Here is a 24,334-nt window from a genome sequence, read left to right on the forward strand (position 1 = left end):
GCGCAGCGCTGCCCCTCCCCTCTCCGCGTCACGCGTGGGCGTGGCGCAGGGGGGCGTGGCGGGGGCCGTGGCGAGGGGAGCGATGCGCGCCGCGGCCTCACGGGCGGGAATTTTCTTCCGGGGTGCGGCCCGCTCGGGGGGGGTTTCGCTTCCGGGACGGCGCTGCGGGCCCTTCCCACCCCCGCCAGGTCGGTACCGGCGCGGCGCGGGCCCGGCGGGACGGCCAGGGCAGGGCAGGGCGGGGCCGGGCGGGGCGGGGCGGGGTGGGGTGGGGCGGGGCGGGGGGAGGCCCGGGCTCGCCCCGCCCGTGAGGCGCCGTCACGCCCGCGGGGACCAGCGCAGGGGGGCCGGGGAGCGCGGCCGCGCCCCGCCGCCCCCCCCCGCCCCGCCTTCCTCCCCTCAGGGCTGCGGGGCCTCCGCCGGCCGGGCCCGTCCCTCCCTGAGGGCTCCGCGGTGTCCCCCCCCGGGCTCGTCCCGATCCCCCGCGGGAGGGGGGGCGGCGCGTTGTCAGCCCCTCGGGCGGGGCGGCCTGCGGTTGGCTTAGCCCCGGGGGCGAGGGGAGGGTGGGTCTCGGTCCGCCGCCCCCGCGGAGTCCCGGGCCGGGGTCCCGGGGCGCCCCGGTGGAGCTGTCAGGGGTAAAAATGAACGGCGACCGCCGCGCGCCGGCAGCGAAGGCCCGGAGTCGGCGCTTGCGGGGGGAAAAGCAAGCACTGTTAAATTCACTCATGTAGCTGAGGCGGGGCAGGACGAGAAAGGCAGCATCTCTCATCTCGATTCAGAATTACTGTTGTTTTTGCCTTTGCTAAGGTTCCGTCATAATTTGAAAGTAGTCAGGTTGGCCAGTCGTGGTAAATCTCAGCCCCAAAAGCCGAGACTTTTCAGTTCCGACTCCTCCGTACAGCTCCTCAGCTCGACAGCTTCCTGACAAAGGGTATATCCAGCGTGAGCATCGCTTGCTGCAGATGCTGTGTCCCAGCTTGTTACCAGGGCCTGACGGATCGAGAATTTCTCCAGGTCTCCGTAGTTGCACTTGCCTCAAAGGGTGAAAGGCATTTTCTGAGATAAGCGAGTCCAAGTCTCAGCCGGTGACACTTTAAGTTGTAATAAAAATAGATAAGATTCTCAGTGCGTTCTCTGTGAAGAGCATTGCTCAGCAGGAGATCCCATTCATCCTGCAGGTAAAGGATGAGCAGTCTGGCACTGGGAAAGACAAAAATTAGGATGTCATTGCGCTGCCGGCTGAGGTGCGTAAGCTTATGATAGACCCCTTAGCTGGGAGGACAGAAATCATCTTCTGACAAGGGTATTCTGAACCAAAAAGATAGAAACTCCCTTGCCAATCTCTAACTGAGGTTGTCCCCAAAGCATATCATAAAATGCCGCTTCCTCGATATTGAGGTAACGAAGCTACATGGGTCCTTTTCTCCCGCCATCAGTGGCAGATAGATTTTTCCCTGGCTTTGGCGCAAAAGCTCGCAAGTAGCTTTTTTGGGCTCCCTTGGGAGCGGCTGACTTCTGACCGGAGCCATATACAGGCTGGCTCAGCAGTTAGAGTCTGAGTGTACTTTTCTCCCCTTTCTCTTTCTGTACGCCCCCAGCTGTGACCCCCTGAGAAGCAAACAGTCGGGCTGTGCCCCAGCCTGGCCTCCCCGTGTGAGCCTCCCCGGGCGCTCGCTGCCTCGGCAGGGGTGTTTGGCCTCGCAAAGGAGGCCTGCCCGCCTTGCCTTTGCTTGCCTGCCTTTGGTTGCCTTCCTTAGGAGAATGCTTTGGGGTTTATCGCTTTAGAAGCTGGTGGTTTGGGAAGACTATGAGATTACAGGCTCCCCAATACTGTAAGCATTTGCACGTACTCGATGTGATTTCGTCTGTGTGAGTGTTCCTGATGGTATAAGTGAGACAGCTTTTTGAGGAAAACCCTGTGTGTGCTTAAACGCTGCAGGGTTAGTGCTGGAGATACCAGCCCTGTAAGAGAGGAAATGACTTATTCAGGTTATTTGCACTTCCATTTTTCATTTTAATGACCATCAGTACAGCATAAACGCTGAATAGACAGTGGGGAAAAATCAAATTGATAAGATGCAGTGCTTCTCTGTGGTTTGGGGTGGGACGTCATGTAACAGTTAGCTAATCCTGCTGCTACATCCTCCAGCAAAACAAAAAATGATGAAGCTTGATGTTCTTGATTGTGCTTGGGAGAACCCAGTTCCTCTGTGCTATATTTTTTCTTTCTTTTCTTTTTTCCTTCTAAAGGGGAAGGGGGCAAAAAGTTTTCAGACCATCTTACTACATCAGAAGAAAAAAGTAAAACAAGATACCGCCCCCTCTTCTTCCCCTTTACATGTTACTCGTAACGTTACAGGTAAGACGTTGGGTTTCTTATTTCACTGTGTTTTGTGCGTTTGAAGTTCTGCTCTTAATGTTGTGGCAATGCGGATGTGTGCTATAGTTGCTTCGTTGTTTTTTGTGGGGTTTTTTTGCTTTCCTCTAAAAATAGGGGAAGGGGAGGAGAAGCCTTTAGACATGGCGCTGTTAAGCTGCACCTCGTGAAGTTTTGTGCGCCCCTGATCTCAGCTACCCAGAGACACGCAGCCGCCCAGCCATTTAGTAATCTCTTTGCACGACTTCACAAGATTGACAGGCTGTCCTGCAGCTTCAGGTTTAGTAACATATTTTGCCAAGTTTGCACAGAGTCTGCTTTGGCATCTGAACATGCGCTATCCTGCAACCTTCATAGATTAAACAAAAAAAAGTCCTTCAAAGGCACACATGCCTTACTGTGTGCTAGTCCCTTCGATTCGGAGATTTCTTGGAGCAGGCACTGTGAGCCTTAGTATTCCCAGCCTGCCTGAAATTGTTTTGATATCTGCAGCACTCTGCTTAATCGACACTTCAGATGCCATCCAGCTTGGAAGCTCTTCATGCCACGAGTGGTCTTTAACATATTTATTTTCCTTTTTTTTTTTTTTTTTCTTTTTGGGCAAGTTTACATCTAATTTTGGATCGTTCTGAATTTTTACCATATATGGTCAGGGCTCCTTTTCAAACTTTGCCAAAATGAAACGTGATGATTGTAGAAAAATGAATTATGGAAGGAAAACTAGGAGAGCTAGTTTGTTAATCCCCATTGTTCATAAGTTATATTTTGCCATATGCAATATCTCAAACGGCACAAACGTCAGCTTCTTTTGCCAGGGAGTCACTTGTGCCCAGTGGATGGTCTGATAAGCTGGTGTTTAGAACTGGATTTTGTTCTTTTTCTTTCACCGGCATGTTATATGTTTTTTGCCATGTGTCAGAAACGCCACTGATGAGTAACTTGGGTTAAATGATGTACTTAAGATGCTTTGAGGTCAAACGTGTGCTGGTCAGCTTTTGAAAAGCCTCTGAGGAGGATTTAGGACCTGGTGTCTCCTTCCTGATTCCTGTTCTACAGAGGAGGGATAGCAATATTACTTTCCCTTTTCAAAGTGCTTAGAAGGTACAAGTGCTAAGTATTTTGATCCATTATGCAATCAGTTGCCTATTTTTAGTGCCTGAACCATTTTTAATGTTCTTTGTACAATGCAAATGTGCTTTTATTGAGGCTGACAGAACAAACTGTTTCAAGCACTTAAGCCACAGGGAATGGGGATCTATCGGGGACTGGTTTAACATAACTCTTGTGAAAGGTGGTGTACAGCACATAAAGATCAGAGGACTGCTGCGAGGCGCCTGTAAATTAATTGGTGAGAGACTTCTCTAAAAATCCCAGTATTTCAAACTGCATGAAAGTAGGTGAAAAATGTTTTAAATGCAAATGATAGGCTAGCTCTGTTAATATTGGTATTTTTTACCCCCTTTCCAGTAGGGTCGTGCACCTGCAACTGGGACAGCCATGGAGAAGAGTGGGAACATTCAGCTGGAGATTCCTGACTTCAGTAACTCTGTCCTGAGCCACCTGAATCAGTTACGCATGCAGGGGCGCCTGTGTGACATCGTGGTCAACGTCCAGGGGCAAGCTTTCCGTGCTCACAAGGTGGTGCTGGCTGCCAGCTCGCCCTACTTCCGCGACCACATGTCCTTGAACGAAATGAGCACCGTTTCCATTTCTGTCATCAAGAACCCTTCTGTTTTCGAGCAGCTCCTTTCCTTTTGTTACACCGGTAGGATATGTCTGCAGCTGGCTGACATCATCAGTTACCTAACAGCTGCCAGTTTCTTGCAGATGCAGCACATCATAGACAAGTGCACACAGATTCTCGAGGGAATTCATTTCAAAATTAATGTGGCAGAGGTGGAAGCAGAATTGAGCCAGACCAGGACAAAGCATCAGGAGAGACCACCGGAGTCTCACCGGGTCACGCCAAATCTAAACCGTTCTCTCAGCCCACGTCACAACACCCCGAAGGGGAGTCGCCTGGGCCAGGTTAGCACGGTGCTGGACATTCGGGAGCTCAGCCCACCTGAGGAGTCCACCAGCCCCCAGATAATTGAGCAGAGTTCGGATGTGGAAAGCAGGGAGCCCATACTACGAATTAACAGAGCAGGACAGTGGTACGTTGAGACGGGAATGGGAGACCGCGGCGGACGGAACGATGACGACGTCCGGGTGCTAGGAGGAGTTCGCATTAAAACAGAGAACCTGGAGGAGTGGCTTGGGGCAGATCATCAGCCGTCGGGAGAAGATGGGAGCAGCGCTGAGGAGGTCACTGCTATGGTGATCGACACCACGGGCCATGGATCAATAGGCCAAGAGGCTTATGCGTTAGGGTCCTCCGGGGCCAAAGTGGTCAGGCCAACCAGTAGTGAGATTGACAGGTGAGTTTGCTTTAACTTAATTACTGACCTTGGCTCGGTAAGAGGAGGTTGTGCAAGATTTTCACTTGGCTGGGTTGGTCGCTTTGGAACATTTCATCCTTCTATTTCCTGTGGCCACCTTAAGGATAAGCACTGAAGGAATTTTTTCCTGGTGTTAGGAAGTGTATCCGGTTTGGGTTATAGTCTTTTGGCTGGGTAGTGATTAGCCCAGGATCTCCAGGTACAGGCTAGCTTGGGAAATTAATTAGCACTTGGAGGTGCACAGGTTGGATTCTCTACCTCTTTGTGTTTCAACTGAGATGGGATTTTTGTCTAAAGAAGATGTTAATTTCAGCCTTTGTAGATTCCAGGCTCAGCATCAGAATTAATGAGGTCACATACAATATGTGTTACACAAAGTGTCATTGCAATGATGCCTTCTGGCCTGAAAATCTGAGGGTGGTTCTCTCTGAGAAACACGCTGGTCACCAGCTGTAGGTCAAGAGGAGATTTTCTTCCTGGTGCTCCAGGACAGCAGTGGGTCGTAAGCTTCCGTCTTCTGAAGCAGTTGAAGTGGGGAGCCCATCGGCCTCCGCTGTTGTTTTGATTTATATGAAAGAGCAGAAAGCCTTTATTGAAAATAGGTGGTGACATCTGCTGTGTTTTGATTCTCCATCCATCTGCTTCCCCTCCACTCCAGCATTTGTTTTCTTGCCCTTAGCTCAGCCCAAAGAACAGATCTGATAAAGGGCAGATCTGTTGTGTTTGGGGGGGGTTGTAAATGTGGGGTTTCCCTTCACATCTGCCTCTCTTCTCTTCTAGCTCAATCCTTCTGGTCCCATCGGGGAACAGCTACGTGGAAGCAGTGGATATTCTGTCACTTGTTGCTTAATAAATCAGTGTGTGGGAATGATCTTGAGCGGACCCTTGGGAGAGTGATCCTTTCCTAGTTCCTTAACTCTTTTCCACGGATCAGCTCGCCTCCAGCATTTCTTTTTGCACTGCACTCCATATCCACTGTTTCCTACCTGGAGTCCACCACATCACTTTTGTTTCACACTTAGAAGGGGGAGGAGGGCGAGGGTGGTGAAGGAGAGGTGCCCTTAGAGAAATGGTTTCTTCTCCTCTTGTGCAGTTCCTGAGTCACTGGGCCCATGTCGGTTTACTTGCGATAGCAACCGAAAAGCTCTCTGTTACTAAACTGGAAGCCAAATGACTCAGTTTTATCTTTCAGATGTTAAGGCTGAAAGCACAGACCAGTATGACTTGGTTTTTCCTTTATACTTGCGCTGTTCCACCTCCTGTGTGTTAGCTAGTGAGGATGAAGAGATGCTATACAGGTGCCTCCATTGCTCACCCGTTGTTCTAAACATCATAGTGACCTGATGCCCATTAAAAACTCCATTTACACTCTTCCCCCACCCCACAGATTTAGCCCTTCTGGCAGCATGGTTGCTGTGACTGAGCGGTACAGATCAAAAAGCGAGTCTCCCGGGCGGATGGATGAGCCCAAGCAGCCCAGTTCCCAGGTAGGCAGATCAAGAAGTTTGCAAGTACATGTTGGCATTGAAGGTGAAGGGGGCTGTGTTGTGCTGAAGTGTGTAATATTCTATATTTGCAAGCAATACTGTTTGTGAAACAAGAACCTTTCACTCTTGCAAAGGGTTTAGTTGCTCACACTGAGAATGTATGCCGTCGGTATGTGATTTAAAACTGATTTTGGCTGTTGTTTGGGATTTTGGCCAGATACCTGGAAAACACGAGGAGTTTCTCGTGTTGTCTGAGGGCATAAATATCAACCCTCGTTCTGGGCAGGCCACCAACTCCTGAGGAGAAACCCCATTTGCCTGCAGAGTTGGCTCTGCCCTGAAACACTGACAGCAAATGTCTGAGCTGAGGGAGGAGGTGTTAGCTGGCTTCTGTGGAAGACTGAGGGGTGACAACAGCTGAACCTTTCCATGCTAGTATCGAAACCATTCCAAAAAGCCCTCCAGGCACTACACCAGTAAACCTTTAGGGTGGAGTGTCAAAGGACTGTGGATTTGTACAGAGGTCTCTGTCGTGTCCTCAAGGGACTATGTTGCATAGCAGAATTGCAACGTAAAGTAGCTCTGAATTCTCTGTTTTCTTGAGCTATGGGCACATTTTTGGGGTAGGAAAGAGAGATCACAGAATCATAGATAAGCAGAAATGCAGGAGGGCAATGGGCTATAGTGTGCAGCAAAGCAGGACACAGTGATAATACCTGTGCCTAATCGTTTTGATCTAATTTTTTTGTTGCATGCAGTCAGTATCGCAGTGCCACTGTAGTGCAAGTGCATCACCCAATACTGTGTAGAACGACTCTTGTGTGCCTGGCAGATAAGTCATGTGTCGGTTCGTAATCAGATGACTTTGCTGGAGGCAGGTGAGGAGTTACCAGGCCACTTTGCCCTTGAGTAAGACCGAGTGAAGCAAGGGGAGAAAACATCATGATTGCTGTCTGCTAACTTCGTAATACACTTCCATAAAACAAAAGATACTTTTTTGTCCCTATTTTGCCAAAGCTTTGTTTTGTGTCCTCAGAATACATCTAGAAAATTTCAGGTCAAACTAACCCTCCAGGGGAAATGTGACGTACAAAGCAGTTTTAGCTGTACGTACAGAAAAGCTGCTAGTATTTCTCCATCGTGAGATGGCCTCGAACATAAAACGGTAGGCTACCACCTACACAGGAAGTATCATCACCTTCCGATCTCCTGATATTGCCATACCCATGCTAAAAATAGTCTGCCTGTTTCCCCTGCACGGTGGCAGTGGCAGAGTGGAGAGAAAGTACCACAGCATTGTGCATCTCCTGCAGTCCTGAGCGGCTTACCACTGCTTGTGCAGTCAGATTCAACAGGGCCTGGCGGAGTTACACTGCTGCTTGCGTGTGCACAGCCCTGCTTGACGGAGGAGAGGCTCTTCTGCTGTTGCACTATTTGCTTGTCCGCGTTTGGCGTCATCGGGGAACAGTGTAAGAGCTGGGAGTGCAAATACTGCATCCTCCAGCACGGAGGCATTCAGGAGGCTGGCTGTTTGTGCTCCTTCCGAATACGATAGCCAGAAGCTGTCCTAGAGCCCGAGCTTGCAATTCAGCGTTACCCTTGGCTGTTTGTCTTTCTGGCTTCAGAAAATAACGAGGAGCCAGCTAGTCCTTGCTGCGTGACTCGGGCCAGGCATGTCAGCTCTCTGTGCTGCAGATCCTCCCCTGCAATGCCGCGGGGCTGGGATGGGTTACACAGTCATTGAGGAAAGCGTGATTCATTATAAAATGAATCCCAAATGACACCTGAATAAATACCTGCGTAAAGTGGTACCTGAAGAGTTTCAGATGTGATTTGTAGTTTATTCCACCTTAGTTTTACTGCAAGCTTATCAATTGCCTTAATTTTTTAACCTTTAGTAAGTAAAGAGAGCATGGTATACAATATTTTAATCAAACTGGCCCAAGTTTTTTAAAAAGTAACATGTATTGACACGTTTGGTCCAGAACTCAATCAGTGGCTAAGCACCCTCCTGACAAGGGCTGTCTTTTCCTCCCCAGATCTAGCGAATGACTTGGCAGAAGTGGCCGCCATAGCAGAGGTTTCTAATTGATTGCTCATTTGTCTTCAGCCCCAAGGCTCCAGTTAAGCACTTAAATGTGTGCTTGAGGTTGAAGACATTAGTGCTGCCGATTTCGAGGTTTGGCACATGCTTCAGTGCGTTACTGGCTGGACTGGGGCCTGATCTTCTTTCCTGCAGTTTGTTTTAGGCTGCTTGTTATTTAAATCTCTGTTGCTTCCTTTGCAGGGGGAGGAATCGGCCATGCTTGGAGTGAGCGGTTATGTGGAATATCTCCGGGAGCAGGAGGTTTCAGAGCGCTGGTTCCGGTACAACCCACGGCTCACTTGTATTTACTGCGCCAAATCCTTCAACCAGAAAGGCAGCCTGGACCGGCACATGCGTCTCCACATGGGCATCACGCCTTTTGTCTGCCGCATGTGTGGGAAGAAGTACACCCGCAAGGATCAGCTGGAGTATCACATCCGCAAGCACACGGGCAACAAGCCTTTTCATTGCCACGTCTGCGGCAAAAGCTTCCCTTTCCAGGCCATCCTCAACCAGCACTTTCGCAAGAACCACCCTGGCTGTATGCCTCTGGAGGGGCCCCACAGTATCTCCCCCGAGACCACCGTCACGTCTCGGGGGCAGACGGAGGAAGAATCTCCTCCACAGGAGGAGGCTGTCGCTGTGGGGGAGACGGCACAGGGATCTGTGTCCACAACTGGGCCGGATTGAAACACGGCTGCAGAGTCTGGGGAGAAAGGACCGTCTTCCCATTTTTGGCTCTAAAGAGTCAGCACCAACCTGGCAGGCTGGTACTGTAATTAGTGCAATGCCACCACTGGACAGAAAGAAGCTCCCAAGATGTTGCCAAAATTGCAAAATCTTTCTCTCTCTCTCTCTCTTTCTCAACTCCCCCCCCAACACACACACACACACACATAGAGTGTTAAAAGTTTTTCTCCCTTATTCCTCCTCCTCTCGGAGAAAAACAAAACAACTGTGTCAATCAACTTCTTATTCAGGGATCAACAGGATTTTAAATTTTTTTAATGTTCCGTAGTGATCTGGGACGAGCAGTCATTTGTATTTCTCGACAGCATTTTGGCCCAGCAGCTGGGTCCCGCCGGCTGTCAGCCGTGCAGACCCGGTGAGCCTGGCGTCGGGGCTGCTCCTCGCCGTGCCTGCTGGTCCAGCTCAAGGGGCAAGCAGGGGCAAAGCGCTGTTGCCTTCCTCCACTCCCCAGGCAGTTGCCACGTTAAAAAAAGACTGTCCTGGTGGAACCTGCCTTGCCCGAATGTATTTATCCCTGTCTTATTTTTGGTGTGTCTCTTTTTACCTTTTTACTTAAACTATTATTTTAGGGCTTTTGGCTTGCCCATTCCAGGCGTGCGGCCTCAATGCCCTTTGTTACAAGCTGGCACGGTTATAAAGTGATTTTCTAGAGGTCAGCAGAATTTGAAGCACTTCGGCTACTGAAAGTGAAATTTAGCAGCTGTGAGGTTTGCATGAGGCTCTGATGCATTGGGAGAGGGGTTGGAGGGGTCTTTCAGAGGACGTTGTCCTTTGCTGTTGCTGATCGGGAGAGTTCAGAGCACTCTGATGTCCTGACTGGTGCGCTGCCGTGCTTCAGGTGTTGCCGGGCATTAGGAAGAGTTTTTCTGGACGGGCTGAATTGCGGAGTTAGAGGCTGGCTACCAAAGTCGTCCTTCACCCCTGCTCCCCCTTCAACACGCACTTGATCTTTTATAACAGCAATATGGTATACTGAAATACTGTTGTCCCAGCCAAGCAATCGTGGGTGGTTGCTTTTAAACGTGTTTCTACAAACTAGTTTGATAACTTTTTTATCAATGAAATGCAAAAAGGAAAAAAAAACCCTACTTTATTTCCTTGTAACAGTTCAGGAAACTTAAAAGTGAATGGTTCCTAGAGCAATCACAACTCTGTCCCCTTGCATGGACTTAAACTTTTGTATTCTAAGCAGCTCTGATGTTTAGAGCAAGGTAAGCAAACCCGGAGAGACATGCCTGCATTGTGTTTTGTAGGTGTTTGCACGTGCTTACGTGTTTCATAAACGGAAAAGCATGGGACAGGTAGATAAGTGCAAATATCTTGACATCTTTTGAAGAAGTCTTTTAAAAAAATATGCAATACTTTAAGAGTTTTCTCTGGTTCTGATGCCGAGTTGTTCATGAACGACAGGTTGCGCAGATTGGGCTTGGGAGAGGACGTTTGGTTGAAGGAGTTCTCTTGAGGATGTATAACGTGTACAATAAGGAAGGATGAAGTTCTGATCCCTAAGGTTACGGGAGGAACAATGAGACACTGAAAAAGGAATACACTTCATCTTGCTTTGGCAAAGCAAGCTGGGCGAGCGGTTAGAGCGTGGGCTTGACGAGCAGGAGACTTGCCAAGTGAAAATAAAGCTTGCCCCGCAGTCTGACTGCACAATTTTGGGCACGTGGAAACATCTCCAGCTCTCGCTTTCCCCACCTGCAAATTGGGACTCGGGAGCCTTCTTCTGCCTGTTTAGAGGGAAGAATTTGGAGAAGGGTGATGTATTCCTGCCTCACTTTCTATATTTTTCTGTCTCACTGTTCCTCCCATGTCTCTCTCAAAAAGCTCTGATGTTTTTGTGGCTCTCAGACGTGGCTCTAATGTTTTTGTGTGTGTGGTGAAAGGCAGGGCTTAGTGCCAGGATCACGCGTAAGAGGTGTGTGCTCCTAAGAGAGGAACCTTTGCAGGTGGTGTGAGCCCGGCACCTGCAGAGTACAATTTCATTGACCATTTCAAACAGGAAAACTGACATTTCACCTCCGTTTTCCTTCTGTCCCTTCTTCCTCCTCTCCTGTCAAGTGCATCGTCACACAGTGAATGATTTTCTAAGCGGCCACCCGAGGGACCAGCCCCATTGGGTTTCCTGTCGAAGGTCAGACCGGATTGTACCAAAAGAGAAACGTTGCCAGAGAGCAGTCGCGGAAGATGAGAGATAAGAGGGTGGCTAAGGTAGGTTTCATTGCAATCGAGGTGTGGGGAGGAGCGGAAATGCGCAGAGTATGCTGCTTTAGTCATAGCTTTTGAAGTTACCAAAAATCAAAAAGAAGAAAGTTAAAAACTTTGAAATCCTATCCTGTTCACACTAGAGAGCATCAAAAGTTACTTTTAGTTGCTTAAAAGATTTTTAAGTGTTTTAAAATAGAACTTTTAAAAGAATACTACCAAACTATAAAAACATTAAATTATTTATATACATATATTATATATAAATATAGTGGGAAAGTTTCCCTGCTAAGCTTGCTGTGAAGAGAAGGGTGAAGGTGCAGTAACTGCTATACAAGCAACATTTTCCTGAAACAGATGGCAACCGATCCATCAAAGCGTAGTGATGAAGGGCTGACATAAAAATGGTGAATGCCTTTATTCCTGTGGCATAGCTGTGAGTTTCCCGAGCAGGTTTTTGTTTTACTCTATTGATACTGTGAAGGGAGGAGCATCCTAACAGGCCAGGATGCCAGCAGAGCGTCCTGCCTTGCTGATTCGCTACTTTCAATTGGCCTGGTGAAAACCATGAAGTTGGTCCTTCATATCGTACTAGGCTAGTCTGAAAACGAAGCTTGTGAAAGGTTTTCATTTTTTCCTCTTTTATGTTGGTTTTTGTTTTGTTTTGTTGTTTTTTTTGGTGCAGAGGTTGCCACTGTATAAACTATCATTTCTGATTGCATGCAAAAGAGCCAATATCTTGCCCGGGCCTCACTGAGGTGAAGTTTATAGCTTGTAGCTAGAGTCAGTATAAGGTATGGTAGTGGGAATCATTTTAATATTATTTCTGTACATTTAATGGACGTGTATGTGTATGTATGTGTGAGAATCATGGTGTCTCTAATGTTTTCTTGAACAGCGCGGAAAGCAGTTTAGGCCCATCCGCACTAGAAGATGGAACCAGTTCAGAGGAATTGTTTGTTAAACTTTTCTTTCAGTAGTTGACTTCCTCAGTGCAGATAAGGCCAAGGTTCAAGAAAAAAGGTGTTGGAGGTCGAATATGGTATGGAAAAACCTCATGTGAATTTTCTGGCAGTGGTGTAGCCACTTGGAGCTGCTTTCCACGTCAGCATGACACCGTCTTTCGTTGCCTCTCCATTGGCAAACCGCGTAGCTCTATGGTTGCCCCGAAGCCGTGGAGAATCAGGTGCCAACTTGCCAAGTGCGAATGCTTCTGTGATGGGTTGAGGCACGGCTTTGCATTTCCATGTCTAGCTGCAGCTTTTTCCCTCTGCCAAAACTGTGATTTCAACTGTGATTTAAGGAGGATGTGAAGAGAACTCTGTTGTATTTCAATACCTCTGTATGTAACATTTCTGTCCGCTTCAGAGTTAGGGCTTACTAACCCGTGTGTTCGCTTGCCTCAGGCAACAGGGGGAACACGCTCTGTTTCTGCAGTTTTCTGTCTCGGAAGGGGAACACGGTTCTTTGCTGTGGCAGAGAAACCTTCCAAATGTGAAGTGTTGTGGTTATCTCCTTCTCCTTGAGCCTGCAGAAAGCCCCGGTGCCAAGTCACAGCAGAGTGACGTGACGGTTGCCGTGGCTGTTCCCCGCTGCTGCCCGGTTCCCTGTGAATAGCTGTGAAAATAACAAGAATTATATTAATACTGTGTTGCTGCTTTGGGGAAAAGCTGAACCTCTTCCTTTCTAGAGGATGACCCATGTGAAGCTGGGGAAGGGAAAATGCAGGAGGTCTTTTTGCTCTCTTGCAATGGGAGTATGTGAAAGCAAACCGTGCTGCTTATTTCCAGCAGCCAGATAGAGAGGGATGAAGGAGGAGGCTTTGTGAAATGTGAATTTATACCAGGAGGCTGAGAACACGCTTAGAGCCGCTCAGTGAGATCCAGGGGTATCAGCCTGGTAAGAGTCAGAGCAGCCGATGCAGATGAGCAGTTCCTCACTTGTCCTCCCTGCGTTGTCTGCCCATCAGGTCCAGTCCTTTGTCTTACCTGCGTCTTCTCTACAAAATTTTCAAGCTGTGATCTGTATAATTTAACTTTCGGAAGTTTGGGTGGCTGAAGGGCAGGAAGAACAGAAAGTATTTTGTGGCTCTTGCGGCTGTTTTAAATCCAGCCGAGGTCGGTAGCAACTGACGCTGTTCCCATCTGACAGCTATTCAGGGCTGGGATTGCACTTGGTCTCGCTGAAGAGCACAGCGGGGTGGGCTCGGCGGGGAGGGCTCAGGGAGAGGATTTCAGCCCTCTGCGAGATCAAGGTTGAAATAAATTGACAGGACAGATCTCCCGGCTTGTCCTGCTCTGCTTTTGTGACAGCGGGGTGACTTTGGTTTCCAGGGCAGGCTCTCCCATGCCTCTATGCAGTAGTAATTTCACTTAAAAATGTGATGCCCAGTTCGGTAAATGCCTGTAAGCAGTCTGGTCCTCGAGCAGAGTCCTTCTGCCACCTTCGGGTGACTCAACCCTAACGATGCATTTCCAGGAGCAGAGCTGTAGCTTTTATTTATTTGCTGCTGCCTTCATTTCTCCTGCAGAACCCAACCTATAAACAGAAAGACAGATGAAAAGGTGCAGCTTATTTAGGTGGAAGGTAGCTTGTGAGGTAGAGCGAGTCATGCATCTTTAAAACCAACAAAAACTAGCACCCCTTAAACGTATTATTTAATATTTATAAAATTCTGCTCTGTGCTCCATGACATGCCTGCCAATTTAGCCGTACCAGCACCTGAGTGTTTGTGCAGATTAGTGACACCAAATGCTGTTCTTGCTCTAGCGGAAATATTTTGGGGATGGGAGAAGTCAAGGAGCTGTAATTCAGGAAATTTCTGATTTTTGTCGGGGTTTGGGCTCCGAGTTTCCCCTGGGAGCTGAGCCCGGAGCCAGGACTGTGGATGGAGCTGCCGCCAGCATAGCCTCGCCTGGCGATAGCTGTGTTCTCAGAGGTGAGCGTCACTCCTGTCATGAGGTGAGATCCAGGCACAGAGCTTTGATGTCTTCAGTTGGAAGGTCCTAAAGAGGAGCTAAGTATCTTTGTTTTAATCATTGTCACTCAAAGGATATTTTAATACAGAATACATACATATATATGTATGTACCTTTATACATACATATATATATATATATATATTTGTAACCAAATAGAAGCTAGAACTATGCAAACACTACTGGCTGCTGCTTGAAACTAATGTCTACCAGAACATTTTGGAATAGAGTAGATTTGGAGCAGATCTGTTGAGGTTTTTTTGTTTTTAAATAAAACGCAGCAGATCCAAGTTTTGCTGCAGTTAGTCTTAGTTGAAACTTAGGTTATTCCTATTCTGGAACCCACTCAATTGGGTTATAAAATTATCTGAAGAGTCCTACCATCTCTAAAATATTTCCATCTGCCTTGGTATTACTGCTGAAAGGCTTTCTTTTGTGTAACATAGGAAAACACAGAGGCTGGGACTTGGAGAGGCTGAAGGTGCTGTTTGGGATGATAGTTAGAAGTAGAACCAAGAAAGGCCTGGGAGCATTTTCTTGTGGACGTAGGATTGAGTTGGCTTCAAGGAATCTTCCTACTTGTGAAACTGTCTGTCGCTGAGATGGAGACAGCGATCGAAGCGTCACCAGGCTGAACTCTGGTCCTGGGGGAGGTATCGGGAATCTTCCCACTGAAGCTGATGGTACCAGGGTTTAGTCTGCTGGGAGAAATTTCGTGTGGTTCCTACCATTTCTTTGTGTCGGATCCAATCTTTGCTTTTGGGATTAACTACGGTATATCCAGCTGTAATCTTCAGTAACCCTTGGCTTTTTATTCCTGGGGACTGTAGAAAATTCAGGTTTCCTATAACATTATCCTCATCCCAACTGTGAACAAGTTACTACTGCTTCTTATAATTTATTGTCTTTCTGTTCCTGAGCATCTGCGTGATCGAGCTGTTCACCAGCACCACCTTCCAGTGCTTCATGAGCTTTTATGCACAGGGAATTGTTGCAATGGATTAGTTGACCACGCTAGTTGGAAGAGTAGAAGCCTTTGGAGACTGACTTTTGCTTCCTCTAGCTGTCATTAGAGAGTGCACACACACATACCTGTATATACATATATATGTATGCATATATAAAGTGTTTCAATATAAACTCATTTAGCATTAATCTTATTTAATTTATATTTTAATCCAGTTGTAAACCAAAGTATTACAGCTTGTGAAATGATGTGTCTTGGAAATAGGAGGAAGCTTTTTAGATGGTAGCTCTGAAAGATCTCTGCTGACAAAAACGCGGATATGAACGAGACTTACGAGCTTGTGCTGGTGAATCCTAGAGCTTTGCAGCCTTGGAAGGATTTAAGACTTATTTGCTGAGTCAAGTTTGACGGTGGGGAGGCCAGCGTGGGTTATCATTTTTAAATACTGTTGGTTTGGTGTTTTTTTTTTCTCATCCAGTATAAGTTGGTATTGGAGGAATGCTACAAGAGCGGTATGGCGGGATGTCTGACGGAGGTGAGGCGCGTGGTTGAAGCTGAGAGGGCCGTATCAGGTAGCGCCGTTTGCTTCTCGTGTCTTCTGTTCACAGGTTGAGGTGTGCTGTGTTCAGCTCTGGGCATCGCGGTACCGCCTCGTGGAAGGACCCTGCAGGCAGCTGCTCGGTCGGTGGTTTGAAGGAGCGCTTTAAATGTGTGACTGAGCAGCGTATCTGCTGCTGGGCTTTTCCAGCAGAATCACTTTGGAGCCTCTGCCACCCTGCTGTGCCTGCTGGGCACAGAACCTGGCGCTTCTGCCCTGCCTCTGAATTGGGAGGCTTTAAGGAAGCAGGAGGACTTGCCTGCTAGAATGCCTCGAGGAAATTCCCTGGAAGGGAAAATGAGGCAGGAATTTAGGCGTGAGTTTGCTGTGTATGCTGTAGCATGGATCTCAAGTGATTCCATATGGTACCCTTCCTGACCCCTTCCTTATTAACGCAGGGTTTGGATGGACTTTTGTAAACACGCGCATGGAAAAGGCGGGACGGGCTGTCCCAGTGCTGGCACTGGTTCTGCCAGCATCCCCTTCGTCCTGCTGTTCCTTGCTGTGGTATCCAGCAGGGCTGGGAGCCGAGCGGTGTTTGTGGAGATGGGGAGCAGCTGCCGCCCCACCAGCTGCTCCTGGGCTTCGGCTCATCTGCACAGGCAGAGCTATTAAAGCAACCCATGAGGTGGGGTTCAGGGCCTTCTGAAGGCTTGGAAATTGCAAAGTTTTTCATGGAATTTAACAGCTTTGTAGGAAAACAAGTATCTTCTGTCAAGCCTAGAAATAAAAAGGCAGAAGCCAGCAACTCAGACTGTAGTCTGGCACAACTGGCCGCTGGAGGGAGAAGGTCACAAAACCACCCGCTAGTGTATTTAGTGTCTGATTTACAGTTTTAGAACACAGCCTTTTGCTATTTACTGATGTCTAGAGGTGCTTTTTTTGTATTATTATTTTAGTAACCTCTGTGGAGGTGCATGTTCTGCTGTGACTGATGGAAAGAAGAAATGGGTTCAAAGATAAAATCTTGCTGATTCTTCTGTGCCGGGGAGCAATTACCTTTCCAATGAATTAGCAAATGCTCTGAACAAACTCACCTCTAACAGTCTCCCACAGGCTCGGCAGTAGCTGTGCTTCCTCTCGCCCGTCTGCTCAGCCTGCACGCGAGAGTCTCTTTTCATAGAAGGCTTCCCTGCGTCCCTTATATCGAGCACGGTGATGGTCCACCTGCCTTCGTTAGCGAGTAAGTTCATGTCATGCTCCCCAGCAGGGAGGCAGGGCTGGCGCCCAAAGGCCTCCCTCCCACCCTCCCTTATTCCAGACTTCTCTGCCGCTCCCCTGGAGTAGGGAATATTGCGCCACCGCGTGCTGCATTGCACAGCACAAAACAAGGGGTAGAGAGTTCTATCCTACCAGCGCATTTCTAGTTACCGTTCTTTTCCTTTTCATCTGTCTCCGGCCTATGGAGAAGTCCCGCTGCTCCCCGTGCCTGGGTGCAGTCCAGGTTCCTGTTCCCGTTAGACTATGCCAAGCTGTATTTTTGTTACCTTTTTTTTAGTATTATCATGTAAAAATGGGCAGCTTTAACGGGCTTCCTATTTCATATCAGTTAAGCTTTTGAAACATATTCAGGTATCTTTTAAATACTGCTGTGTAAGTTCCTTGTTTAATCTGACATATTCTGATTTACTATTTTAACTGCAGTTATCGAAGGCAGTACTTTTAAAAAAAAAAAATCAGTGCATTAATTTTTTTGCAGACTGTCAGCTATGTTAAGCCGCCAGCTTTACTTAGTTTTTGTCAATATACTTAACCGCCCCTTGCCCTCAGATCTGTGGTTAAGTGTCTTCATTATTTTTATATTGCAGTGAAGCTTATTTATTTGAACCTTCCCGTTACCTTTGCAGTCAGACCCAACACCGTTGTCTACGGAACTGGGAAAGCGATCAGACAGGAGAACTGAAGCGAGATCGGTTTGTTTTACTACTGGCTGTAAAATACAGCAAGTAGCAGCATAAAATTGAAACTACTCAGTCTGGGGCGGGGGGAGGAATCGCAAAACCAGGGCTGAGAAGCTTCTTGGAAATGAGTGTTAACCTGGTGATGTCACTTCTCTGGTTCCCCATTTGGTCAAGTTCAAAAGCCGCAACGTGCGGTGGGTTTGGGCTCCGTTCATTCAGCTACGTGTGTAGGGCATTGGTTTGATAGGGGAGGCTGTGCTCCCGTGATGCTCTTTTCTTAGCGTTTAGACGTCTAAGGAAACTCTATGGATTACTGTGAAGCTTCTCTTTACTACTTCATTGTATGTAAATCAGTAACTGACACAGCTCCTGGTGTAGAGGGGAGGGCTGGCGGGGAGGAGGAAGGTGCCCTTTTCTCATGGGGGCTGTGGGTTACTCTAACAAAAGGTGGACAGTGCAATTCTCCCGATGACAGCTTTGGTTTTGGCAAGAGGAGTGAAGCCTTGTCACCTGCCACGAGGTGAATGCCTCCTGCCTTTGCTCCACCCCCGGGATGGGGTTCTGTTGGCAGGGGCTGTCGTCAGTGCCGGCTGATGGCAAACTGGATCTCTGGTGGAGGTCAGGAATGATGGTGTACTGGTGCACAGGTACTTTTCTCAACTGTTAGAAGGTTTCCAAAGCCAGGGTTATGCTGCTGGGGCAAGCGGCCCTTCTGGGTTGTGGATGAATTTGGGATGGAGAGCCGACAGTAAGACAGGCCAAGGGGTGCAAGAGTAATCCTTCTTGGTGGCAAAACAGGGACTTCTCTGAATAAGCTCTTTGAAAAGCTGAGTTAGGAAGACAATAATATGCAGCTGTATGTTCTTGCGGTAACATACTCCTCCCCTTGTGCCCCCTGCTTACGGGGGGCAGCGAAGGACGAGAGGAGACTGTATGAGAGGTTAGCTCACAGAAATGAAGGCAAGGTATTCAAAGTACTGCTTTTGTCTGAAAAGGGAAGGGGACGGACGCTGTTTTCCCCTGCGCCTCTGCTATCTCAAACACTAGCTGGAGCTCCCCCGAGCTGTGCCCCAGTTGTCCCCTCCTTCCCCTGGTGTCACCCCCCTATTTCCTGTACAACACTGTGAATGTGACACCGGTAGCTCTTTTTACCGTTTCCATTAGAACTGCTGAGAGCAGGAAAGGCTGTCCTGCGCTGTCAGGCGGTGACGCTGTAGCAGATGAGCTGTGCCCCGAGAGCCCTGTTCAGGTGAACAGGGACCCCCACAGAGGGACCCCCGTGGTCCAGCCCTTCCCTGCAGAGCAGCGGAAGCGCGTTGGAACAGGAGTTAACAGCGTGAGTGGCTTTGTGGAGCAACTTGCTCATCAGATTTGATTTCGTAATGAACTAAACTGACAATCAATTGCTAAAATCTAAATCCTCTTAGAGGAAATGGTCAAGTATGTCTTCAACAGAAAGATTTAACTGGGATAACTTCTAATAAAGAGCACAGGATTTTTTTCCTTTTCTTTTTTTTTTTTTGAGCGATCACTCCAGAAATTGAGTTGCGTTAAGCAGCAGCAGATTCACAGGACAGTAACTACCTCTCTCTCTCGGAGCGCTGAGGTTACCACACTACACACTCTATCAGCAAAGCTTTCACTGACAACACAGCTATTTCCTTACCTCTGTGTTTCAGAAATGCAGGTCTGCTCTGTAAAGTGACTCTAGGAAAATGGCATCTGGCAGGAACCGGGGGGAAGCCCTCCGGGGTCCATCGTCCCTCTTTGTGACGCCAGTTTCTCGCCGTGACCCTGTCAGGTTCGCTCGGGGGCTGTGACACTTCAGGGGGGATTCGTAACTTTGCGAATTCTGCCTATTAGTGAACTGTCCCACGGGCCAGAGGCTGCTGCCAGGGCAGGGAGGCTGCGGCGCCGCTTCCTGCGCTGGGAAATTAGCGAATGGTCTGGAAGGTAAGAGGAGAATCCATCTCCCCCCTGCCTCCGAGGGAGCAGGCAGCAGTAAAAAAAGCAATAAAAAAAAAAAAAACAAAACACTTTTATATGTTGGTCATTAGACAGCAGATCTGACTCTGCAAATTTATATATATATATATATACACACATACAGAGAGCAGATCTCATGTGAAAAGGTGCCATTTTTTTTCTAAACGGAGTCCCTTTCCAAACTAGAACAGCACTTTAAATAGGTTCCTCTTAAAAAAAAAGAAAAAAAAGAAAAAAAAAAAAAGAAAAACCCTTTACTGAAGAAATGCACTTTAACTGGTGAGTACAGCTGTTGCTGGCTGTTGACACGGCTGTACAGGTAGGTGGGTGGCTTCTGCCAGCCAGAGCCCGGGAGGGAGCGACGTTGCCAGACCCTGGGCTGCCGCGGGCAGCCGAAAGCGCCGGCAGCTCTACCTCCCGCTGCCCTCCCGGCCTGGCACTGCCCCCACCACGCTGCCACCCCCACGCACAGCTCAGGGGCGCTGACAGGGCTGCCCCGCGCTGGGCCCTTCAAATACTTTGGTAATCGGTGGAGAAAAGCCCACCCTCGCCTGTAAAGACCACGCGAACCCCATTTTTAGCAGGCCAGAAGTTACAACCTGCCGTGGGCCCGTGGCGTGCGTGGGGCTGAGCTAAGCTGAACAAGCAAAGCCACGACAAAGTTGTTACTGGGGTTGTGGGGTTTTTTTTTTCCATAACGTGGATATGGAGCCCCAGTCAGTTCAGTATTTTTACTTTTGTTTTTAAATCCAAGTTTGTCTGACCCACATTGATTCTGCTCCGAGCTGGTTTGCAGAGTAACCACCTGTAACAAAAATTGTGCTGTCGCCTTCAACTGTTGGTCTATAAATCAAACTTTTTAGGACAGGTGTCCTAACACTCAAGACTTACTTTCACAGTTAAGAAATTTCCTGCTGTACTAATTATTCTTATTATTATTATTATAATTAATTTTATTTTTGGTTGCAATCCTTATTTCAAGAAAAAAAAAAAAAAAGAAGTCTGTGTTCAGAGTAGCATGCAGTAGGTTGAAGCGTGAGCCTGCTGTCTGGGACTTGTGGATATCAGACTCTTCTTCATGATTTTTACAAGCTGTTCCCAAGCTGGTCCTCGGCCCCGGCTCTCCTCTGCCCCTTCCAGCACGGCTGGCAGACAGCAGCTCTGCGGGGCCGGTGGGGCCGGGGCACGGCCAGCGCTGCTGGGGGGCAGGCGAGGGCGGAAGGAGAACCAGCCGGGGAAGGGGGAAATAAAACAAAGGTAGAGGGGACTGTACAATTGCATTGAAAGCAGTTTCGCAAAACGCGCTCTCGTTGGACAGCTTTAAGAACAATGTGAATGAAAACTTAGCAACTTGGGTAGGAATCTTTGAAAATTCTATAAATGTATACTTGAAATTCTGTTTGTATTAAAACAAAAACAAACAAATCGCATTTTCTTCTTTCTTTTAACACTGTGTAAAAGAACATTATGCATGTGAGTGGTTTGAGAATTAAATGGTTTAATACTCAGCTCCTCGTCTGTGTCTTGTAGCTGACTGACCTGACCTTGAATTTTCTCTTTGCTGCCGCTTCCCACCAGCTGTGGGGCAAGAGCCCGGTCCCTGCCTCGGGCTCGGCAACGCGGGAGAGGCCGGGCTGTGCCAGGCGGCTTTTCCTGCCATCTGAGATGACGCCTGTCCGTTTTTTTATGAGCTTTGTCTCATCGGTCCTCACCGTGGGGAGGAAGCACTACGCTCTCGCTGCCAGCCAAGCACCCCTTTCCTGTTGCTGCCCGTGGTTCAGCGCCACGCTGGGGAGAGCCAGGCATCACCTCAAACCCCCTCTTTCTCCAGCCTCCACCTCCATAGCCCAAAGCAGCACCCAAATCAGAGGTTACAGGGGAAGATTGTTTCTGGAGCTGCACAGGGAGGAAAGGAAGCAGAAGACAGGATCCAGCAAGAAAAGACACAGGGGTGGCTGCCAGAGCAGGGCAGGGAGAGGAAGAGCTGCTTTCTGAATCCTTAGTTATTTCCAAAATGCTCCCCTTTTCCTTCCAGGGCCCCAGCTTCTGCGTTAAACGTACAGCTGCTTTCCCAGGTACTGCTCCAGGCAAGCACGGCAGCACAAAAGGGACAAGTGCGTTATGGGGCTCTCGAGCGTGCAGGGGGCGATTGCTGCAGCTCCGTGGTACAACGGGAGGTGACTCTCCCTGTCCAAACCACGCGCCACTCACAACACACGCACACAGATGCTCAAACCTTCCAACCGCAGAACAGAAGAGAGAGGGCTACAAACCTTCCCAAACTACAGAGACGTTCCCAGATACCTGCAGAGACGCTTCCAGATACAACCAAACACCTCTCTGTACCAGTTCTTCCATGGAGCGGCACATCAAACTTAACGCCCCCCCATGCCCGGCTTGCTGTGGCCATGGCTGCTGAGAGGAGGCCTTCATAAAGGCCAGGATACAGCTCAGCTCTGGGAATAAGCTCACAGGTGAAATAACCAACATTCACAACTCCGTTACAGATCCGTTATCTCACCCGGGCATTGGCATGGTTCACAGACACTCCCACTTCCAGCACGGGGCTAGTTTAAAGCTTTACTACGCAAAAAGAGAAACTCACCGCCTTGGCTACGCGAGGCTTTCACTAGCGACTGCTCAGCACTTGGGGACGTGGGACACGCCAGAGCTGTTGGCAAACGGGGCTCCGGTGTTTGGCAGCTCTTCCACCCCCGAGCCGTTCCGCGCAGAGCCGTGCAGAGCTGCTTCTGGCCCGGCCAGCACAAGCCATTCGGCTGCTGCCGCCCCACGGGCCTCTCCAGCCTGGGCTTGTTCTGCTGGGACCGGGGCCTGCAGGGAAGGCCCCGTTTGTTGGAAAGGGAAAGTTTAAATAAAGTCTAGGAAGTGACTTAGCGAAAAGCGTCCATTCAGAGATCGGTTTGTTACACACAGATCTACAGGTTTTTAATGTACCAGGGGCTACGAGTTACAGTTTGAGGCCTGAAAGCGGGGAGGGTTGGCTATAAGAACGACAGCAACGCTGGACTCGGGTTTAGGTGCCACAAAAATACCGGTGCCGGCAAAAATTCAGCTTCCCTTTGAGTGAGGGATGGAGCAGGTGAGGTGCCCGCTGCCCAGAGGAGCGGTGACAGCCCAGCTGGATACAGTCCCCCCCTGCAGCTCGCACCAAACAGCGAGATCAGCCGCCCCAGGAGCGGCCTGGCCTCGGTGGCAATACCCTACTGCCCCTCTCCAGAGGCAGCAAAGGGAGAAGCGGGGCCCTGGCAACCCCTTTAGGAGCACGGATCGGCTATTCTGCCCATGAAGATAATGGTGTTGAGGGCGGCTTCCCGGATGAAAAGCAGGAAGGGCCTGTTGGCATTGAAGATGATTCTGTTCATGGGGAAGGAACGGCCGGAGACGGTGACTGCTGTCGCAGCTGACGCCTCGCTGCCTTCTTCATTCACCTACCACCCAAAAGAGAAGGTGGGATTAAGACGTGGGCATTGCGCAATATGTAGAGGGCTTGGCCTCCTTCTCCACAGAAGGTGGGTGCCAAGCTCCTGCCTCCCCCCAAAGCCCCAGATTGCCGAGGAAGGGAGCACCATCAATCCAGAGCTTCTTTTTTTTCTTTTTTTTTTTTTTTTTTTTTTTTTTTAAATGCTTCATGTTTTTAGAAACAAACAGGAAGACACCCCTGAGACAAAACAAGGCTTACCTCGAGGAAGGCTTTGTGGAAAGCCTCAGATACGTACAGGTCAGTACGGCCCTCTGCAATGATACCTGAAATACAAAATGGAGAAAGTTAAAACTACGTTTTTAGACAATGGCTCAAGAGAGAACACACTTCCATCCTTCATGGCCTGTGTCCAAGCATAAGGTGTGTCTGCCCTAAAACAAAATTATCCTCCACAAACAGCAATTGATTGCTTAACTCCCACATCCTTAGCGCAGAGCAAGGCTGCGTGTCCGTGATGGGACTTGACCACAGAGTCCATGATTGACTGCAGCAACATCTAAATGCTTTCACATTCTCGTTCCTCAGGTGCTGCTGCCCTTACTGCCCCAGTGCCTGTGCAGGAATGGTGACCCCCCCACCTCCACCCTCCACCACCCCAACTCCACCCCTGACCTGGGAGCCTGGCATTTTCTGGACTGAAGAGATCTTCCAGCCCCATTTTTCTCAGTTTTTCCTTGACACTGAAGCTGTCCTCGATGCGGAAGCGAGGGAGGTAGACGAAGAGAGACACCTCCTTCATGGAGTCTATCCAGCCCTGCAGCTTCTCCGATGTCAGGTCTCGTTCCACCTCCACCAGCGGCGTCCCAGCATTGGGCAGGACCAGCACCATTGTTATATCGTCCCCTTTGTAAGGCAGCTCCAGCACCTGAACTTTGTCCTGGGAGATGGACGCGTGGTGGAATTTGGACTCTTGGTACATAATTGGGACTTTGCAGGTCTCACCATTGGCTTTATGGAATAAATCCAGTTTTGTGTTTGGAGCTGGGAACTGCGATTTCCAGTGCCCCTACGAGGGAAATGGGGAGGAGAGACAAACATGAGCATTGTGCGTTC

The 24,334-nt window shown here is 48.9% G+C and overlaps 2 protein-coding genes across 5 annotated transcripts in view; one reads left to right on the plus strand and one right to left on the minus strand.

Annotated features, from left to right (window-relative positions):
• The first annotated feature begins 61 nt into the window (after nucleotides 1-61).
• ZBTB37 (zinc finger and BTB domain containing 37) lies at nucleotides 62-18,817 on the plus strand. Of its 3 annotated transcripts, XM_054211210.1 has the most exons (6): nucleotides 86-188; nucleotides 808-931; nucleotides 2,251-2,359; nucleotides 3,845-4,797; nucleotides 6,206-6,305; nucleotides 8,593-18,817. In XM_054211210.1, exons 4-6 carry the CDS (start codon nucleotides 3,875-3,877, stop codon nucleotides 9,079-9,081), a joined length of 1,512 nt encoding a protein of 503 aa, XP_054067185.1. In that variant the 5' UTR covers nucleotides 86-188; nucleotides 808-931; nucleotides 2,251-2,359; nucleotides 3,845-3,874; the 3' UTR covers nucleotides 9,082-18,817. The 3 variants fall into 3 exon arrangements, with proteins under 3 accessions (XP_054067182.1, XP_054067185.1, XP_054067184.1); XM_054211207.1 differs by lacking the exon at nucleotides 808-931 and having other exon boundaries at nucleotides 62-188; XM_054211209.1 differs by lacking the exon at nucleotides 86-188 and having other exon boundaries at nucleotides 682-931.
• Nucleotides 17,865-24,334, minus strand: part of RC3H1 (ring finger and CCCH-type domains 1) — an 81,235-nt gene continuing 74,765 nt past the window's right edge. For both annotated transcript variants that reach the window (XM_054211192.1, XM_054211191.1), the window contains 3 exons: nucleotides 23,894-24,287; nucleotides 23,480-23,544; nucleotides 17,865-23,228 (listed from right to left, as the gene is read on the minus strand). In XM_054211192.1, coding sequence (XP_054067167.1) covers nucleotides 23,055-23,228; nucleotides 23,480-23,544; nucleotides 23,894-24,287 — 633 coding nt within the window. In that variant the 3' untranslated portion in view covers nucleotides 17,865-23,054. The remainder of the gene's footprint in view (nucleotides 23,229-23,479; nucleotides 23,545-23,893; nucleotides 24,288-24,334) is intronic.

This window comes from Rissa tridactyla, chromosome 8 (assembly GCF_028500815.1).
Source record: "Rissa tridactyla isolate bRisTri1 chromosome 8, bRisTri1.patW.cur.20221130, whole genome shotgun sequence".
NCBI classification, from domain to species: Eukaryota; Metazoa; Chordata; class Aves; order Charadriiformes; family Laridae; genus Rissa; species Rissa tridactyla.